We start from the raw sequence: 5,488 nt of genomic DNA, 5'->3' as shown, positions 1-5,488 counted from the left end.
CGCTCCCCCCCCCCCCCCCCCCCCGCAATCTCTCTGTGAAGTTCCTCCTGCCTACATAAAATCCGTGAGGCTGCTGTAATCTGTCATTATTGTGCCTGTACTCTTCTGAGGCAGCCAGTAGTTCAGGGAGGAAGAAGGATTTCCACGGGGGGAAGTCCGGTATCCTCTGTGTTTGAAACGGAGCAAATGGTGCGCAGAACAAAAAAACGTTGTGTTCTCTGTGTGTGTTATTCAGATGCTTGGGGTCGCCACTAAGGGTGCTCTCCAGGGAAAAGGGATGGTGTTTTTTCGAGCTTCAGTCACACTGTAATCTAAGGAACTATTTTGTCATGAAAATTATGCGTGGGTGTTAGATGTCTGTCCTAATGGCTGCTTCTAATTGGGATTTCAGGCAGAAGCTTTGCCCTTTAGGAGGCTCACAACAGATCAGAGCAAGCATTTAGCAACTTAAGGAGCCAGAGTCTCGCCAGCAGAGACTCCAGGTCGCATTAAAGCCTTCGCTTTGGTGCCGTCTGGTGCAAATTCAGTGGAGACTTTTGGATTCAGGAAATCATAAATTGCAAGTTGTGCTATGATACAGTGCTCCACAAAAAACACCTTTATCAAATAGAGCAGACCTGACTTGTAGCTATTAATTTCACATTGATGTTGCTCAGTGCCCTAATGTGGCTGTGACCCACGTGAGTCTAGCCATTGTCTGGCAACTTTGCGTGTCGGAGTGGTTTAGTGCTGCCATTCCTTGATAAAAGTGAAATACCTATTGAAAATTGAGTTGATTTGAAGGTGATTGCCTCTCTCGGACAATTTTGGAAGCTATCAGTTAACTTCCTTTTCTGTTGCCTTCTCTTTTATAAATTTGATCTTACTTTGCAGGAGTCTTACTTTTAGCAATTAATTCAGATTTTTACTTTGGAAGACACATTTTTTTAAAATCAGTTATGGTTCTGTTGTCTATCTGAAATTTTCCTACAGAATACAATTTCTTCCCAAGTGTTCATTTGTGAAACAAGTCCAGTTTTTACAGCAGCACTGGTAAAAATTTAGCAGACCCCAGAGATGAGTCCTGTCCTGTGTTACTTTGGTATAAATCTGAAAGTTAGCTTGCTTACCACAGAAAATCTGAAGGAGCACCAGTAAAGATACAAGACTGAGCATCAGCTGCATAGGTAATACTTTGCATGGAGGGGATTTTATACTATTGCAAGTTTAACTCCTTAGTGCTGCACTGAGCATCGTTCAAGTGGAGATGGTGACCATTCTCTCTCTTAGAAGTGTTTGCAGTTTAATAGTGGGGTATATACCGTACTTGCACTCTGGTTCAATAAATGCACATGCAATTGATTTTTTAAGTATGAGGAGTCCTGCTGACTGGAAGTTATGCTTAAGGTTATCCCTGTCTGCAAGTGTTTATACGGTTGAGGCTGAAATCCTCTTCATCCACAGAGTAAAACTACCTGAGGTGCAATGTATCGCCAAGTCATAAGGTGGATATGCTGGATGCTGTGGTGTTGTGCACAGGACTGCGTTTGTTACTTCTTCTGGTTGTTTTCACTAGACGTGGGAAACCATGGATGCATTTTAGCGTTTAGGATTTCGGCTGCCTCTCTGACTGGCTGCAGCTCTCCTCATTTGTGAGGACTGGAGAGTTGCTGTGATGGCTCAGTCAAAAACCCCCAGGTGATGGGGAGTATCTTCTGGTACTTGTATTCAAAGTGTAAAATGGGAGTCCAGCACATCTCTTACCACCACCCCCGGTTTACTCAAAGCAGCCAGACTTGTTGCAGATGTAATTCCAGTGATATGCCAGGGCAGGATTTGACCCTCCAATTTAATAGCCTCACGCGTCTGTGAGTAATTAAAAATAACTAGTAATGTAAAGTGAAGGAGTATGCTTATGTAATTAAAATTGCGATGGTCTTTATGTTGTCCTGCTGTGATACCGTGTTAGCATCTCTTGCAGAGTTTCATGCTTTTCTTTAAAACGCAGGCTTCTGAAGTGACTGTGTAACAATCCCAGCTTCTGGTGACAGAGGGCTGTTTCTAACTTCTGTAGTTGCTGGCAAAAGGTCATGAAAATGTTACTTCTTCCTCTGCGACTCAAAACAGGGATGGAAAGAGAAAGTTGTGTTTTTTTTAAAGTAACATGAGCTTTCAAGCCAGCCGTGTGGCTGACTTTTGACTTTTTAAGTGCCTGGGGCTGGCAATAAAAGGATTAGGTGGTGCCGCAGCCATCTGGCTCTCGAAGCAGGAGGTGCTCCCTTGCAAATTGAGAGGCAGCCTTGTGAGAGAGACATCCGAATGTGCCTGTCTTTGGTGTATCCCCACTCCCATCCCTGCATCTGCCTCCCCACCTCAGCACACCGAAAATAGTTTTGTTTGCAAGTCTTGCGAAGAATGTCACCTTTTAAGCCAATGAGTATGGGTGGGGTAAAAGGACTAAAAGCAGGTGTAGTGTTAAAGAAAAAAGATGCATTGACCTGTGTTTGTTTGTGGCACGCATCAGTCTTGGGTTACGCGAGGCAAAAAGTGAATATGTTTTTCCTCAGGATTTGTGTGCGCATCTGTGTTCATTCCCTCCCTTTCCTGCCGGCACCATCGGCCACCTGCACAGAAACAGGCAGGCAGATGTCTGCACGGGCATTCTAAGGGCAGCTTTGCAAGGCTAGTTCCCTAACCCACCTGACCACCGTAGGGGTGGGCACGTATGGAAAACACTGTTGGCAATACCAGTCATGACAGTATCGGTACCTTCACTGTAAGCATTCACACTGTGTGTTCAGGAAAATACAAAGATTTTGCTTGTGGTATATTTTACTAGTGGTGGCAAAATCCAAATGAAACACATCGTTGAGAAAAAAGAGGGAGTTTGCACCATTTGCAAAGGCATTTTTTCCCCCTCTGGAACGTTAGTTTTTTATACGTGCAGGTATGGAAATAAAATGTTAAGTCACATTTGTAACACAGCTATTAATGTAACAACATCCAGAGTCTCACAGAGTGGATATAGCTCCTGAGTCTCCCTGGGAGGCAAAGCACCCGTCTCGGAGGGAGGGCAAAAGCAGCTGCTGGTGGTGGCTGAATGTCTCCATAGCCCCCATCTGCCTGCATGGGCTGGATCAAGTCCTGCCGGCACACAGCGCTAATTACCCCAGGCAGGGCAGGGCTCACCATGGTGACCAGCCACTTTTTAAAACACGAATTGTTTTCATTTTTGTTCAGTGCTATTGTCTCTGGAGGAAGGGCCAGGCTGTGGTGTTTTTCCATATGAATTTTAGCCCCAGTACCAAAGGAAGGGGTTGGAAGGTCTTTCGCTGCCGGAGGAACGGTGAGTGCCGGGGAAGCGTTTGCCCGGGCGGCTCTGTGACAGCTGGGTGCAGAAGGGCTGCTGCACCTACAGAGAAGTCTCCCACCTCTGCTCCAGAAAGGAAAATAATGAGAGGAAGAATAGCAACATTTTTGTTTAGACATTTTACCTTTTAAAGGAGGGAGGAGAAGCTAATCTATCAATACTCTTGAAGCTACCTAATTAACGCATCTGAGTTATCACTGGCACACGGTGTTGTTTTATGCATACAGGCGCTGCTGGAAAAGTTTAGACTAGATATTTTTAATTAACTTGAGTCTGTGCTTTCCTGAAATTACTTTTGAGAAGTTAAAGTTTTGGGGAGTCATTTATTTGCTAAGTTGGACAAGAGACATGATTAAAGCCAGTTAATACCAAGAGAGTCCTTTGATTTACAGTTGCTCAGGGCTTGATCTTGCTGTCATTTCTATCAGCTGAAGAACTTCAGATTTTCTATAAACCATTGACTCTATCTATGAGATCTCTCCTTGCAAAATACTAAGCACTGTACTCCAGCCCTGCAAATGACAGTGCAGGATGGTGAACTAGTGGTGTTTAAGTGGACTTCTGGGCTGACAAATTAAATGGTGTATTTACATGTGGTGTTATTTTGGCATCAGGGTTACCGGCGTTTTGCAAGGTAGTGATTAGCACTGTTTCCAGGGATGGGACATCTACAACTTCTCTATCAACTATTTTGAGTAGTTTTATATGGCTGTGGCTGGTTTACCTCAAAGCGTGGTGAGAGCACAGGTGACTTGGGGGACTCTGAGGTGGGACAAGAGGATTCCCAAGGCTCCCAGGGGCAGGAACATACTGATCAGTATTCACAGGTTTTCATGACTGAGTAGCTGGGGTTATCGGTTTTCTAAATGAAAAATGATGCTGAAAGAACTACATGCAAACTAAGGGAAACTTATTTCAGATAAGCAGATTTTTTTTTTCTGTTTACAGGTGGAAATATTTCTGCTGTTCAGAGTAGCAGCAAAAAGAAAGTCATTGAAATACAGCTTATTTAAGATTTGAGGTGCCATTGGCAAACTTCCATCCCTGTCCGTAGTAGATGAAGTGTCCCTAGACTAAAAATTAAATCTTTTCTGACCTTCTGGTTTTGTTTTTTCTAAAATTGTATCACACTACTATGTTTGTGATTTTCAACATTTGGAATCATCTACAGGGACTGTAAGCTCAGTTGCTAAAGAAACAAAATAGTCAAGCTTGTAGCTGTTGACCTGTTAGCTGCCTGTGCTTCTTTCCGTCATTTCTTCTGCACAGCAATGGCCTGTGAATATACGACAAATGGAAAAAGATAGCTGGTTGGATTAAATGGCTTTAATGTTGTGTCTGTAGAAATTATATTGTGTAATTACCCTTTTATTTCCATCAAGTAGATATATTTTTATGTTCTGTATTGCTGATGTCCTTTAAATCGTTGTGTAGCTAGTTTTTAGCCTTTGTACATTTCAGATTCATGTAATTTGCCCTTTGTGTATTTCCCCTGACATCTCTTAACCATTGCTATTATAATCCTTGTTTTGAACCTGCTTGTTTTAGATGCCAGACCAGTTTGATCAGACAGTGGTGCTTAACCAGCTGCGCTATTCTGGGATGTTGGAAACAGTCAGGATTCGGAGGGCTGGCTTCCCGGTCCGGAGGCCCTTTCAAGACTTTTACAAAAGGTAAACACACTGAGTTGTGCACTTCATACGTGAGTCACGGGTACCAAATCAATGTTCCCGTGTTGAGGAATAAAGTGAAAAATCTAATAACAAAAAAAGCATATGGCAAAATTAGAACTTGTCTCTTAAATAAAGTAATAAATACTTTTTGGTTGCCAGGTATAAAGTCCTCATGAGAAACTTAACTCTGCCCGAAGATTTAAATGAGAAATGTGCCGTCCTACTTCGTCTGTATGACAACACGAGCACTGAATGGCAGCTTGGAAAAAATAAGGTAAAATAATCTGACTAGCATAGGCTGCTGCTTATACAAAGCTGAGGGGACAGGATTTAGACTGCACAGCTGCAGAGAGGTAGTTGTAATGGTAATTACTTTTGGCCGTAAAAGAAGCTGCGCATGCCTATTGGTGCTCTTGAAACCCTTATAGCAACAATTAATGGTTGTGCTGAGGAATCTACTGTCTAA

The 5,488-nt window shown here is 43.0% G+C and overlaps 1 protein-coding gene across 1 annotated transcript in view; it reads left to right on the top strand.

The window, feature by feature from the left end:
- MYO10 (myosin X) overlaps positions 1-5,488 on the top strand; it is a 97,124-nt gene that overhangs the window by 58,293 nt on the left and 33,343 nt on the right. The window contains exons 18-19 of the mRNA XM_009325005.1: positions 4,898-5,022; positions 5,182-5,296. Coding sequence (XP_009323280.1) covers positions 4,898-5,022; positions 5,182-5,296 — 240 coding nt within the window. The remainder of the gene's footprint in view (positions 1-4,897; positions 5,023-5,181; positions 5,297-5,488) is intronic.

This window comes from Pygoscelis adeliae, unplaced genomic scaffold (genome assembly GCF_000699105.1).
Source record: "Pygoscelis adeliae isolate BGI_AS28 unplaced genomic scaffold, ASM69910v1 Scaffold86, whole genome shotgun sequence".
Lineage (NCBI taxonomy): Eukaryota > Metazoa > Chordata > Aves > Sphenisciformes > Spheniscidae > Pygoscelis > Pygoscelis adeliae.
This window is presented reverse-complemented; position numbering and strand designations above follow the sequence as displayed.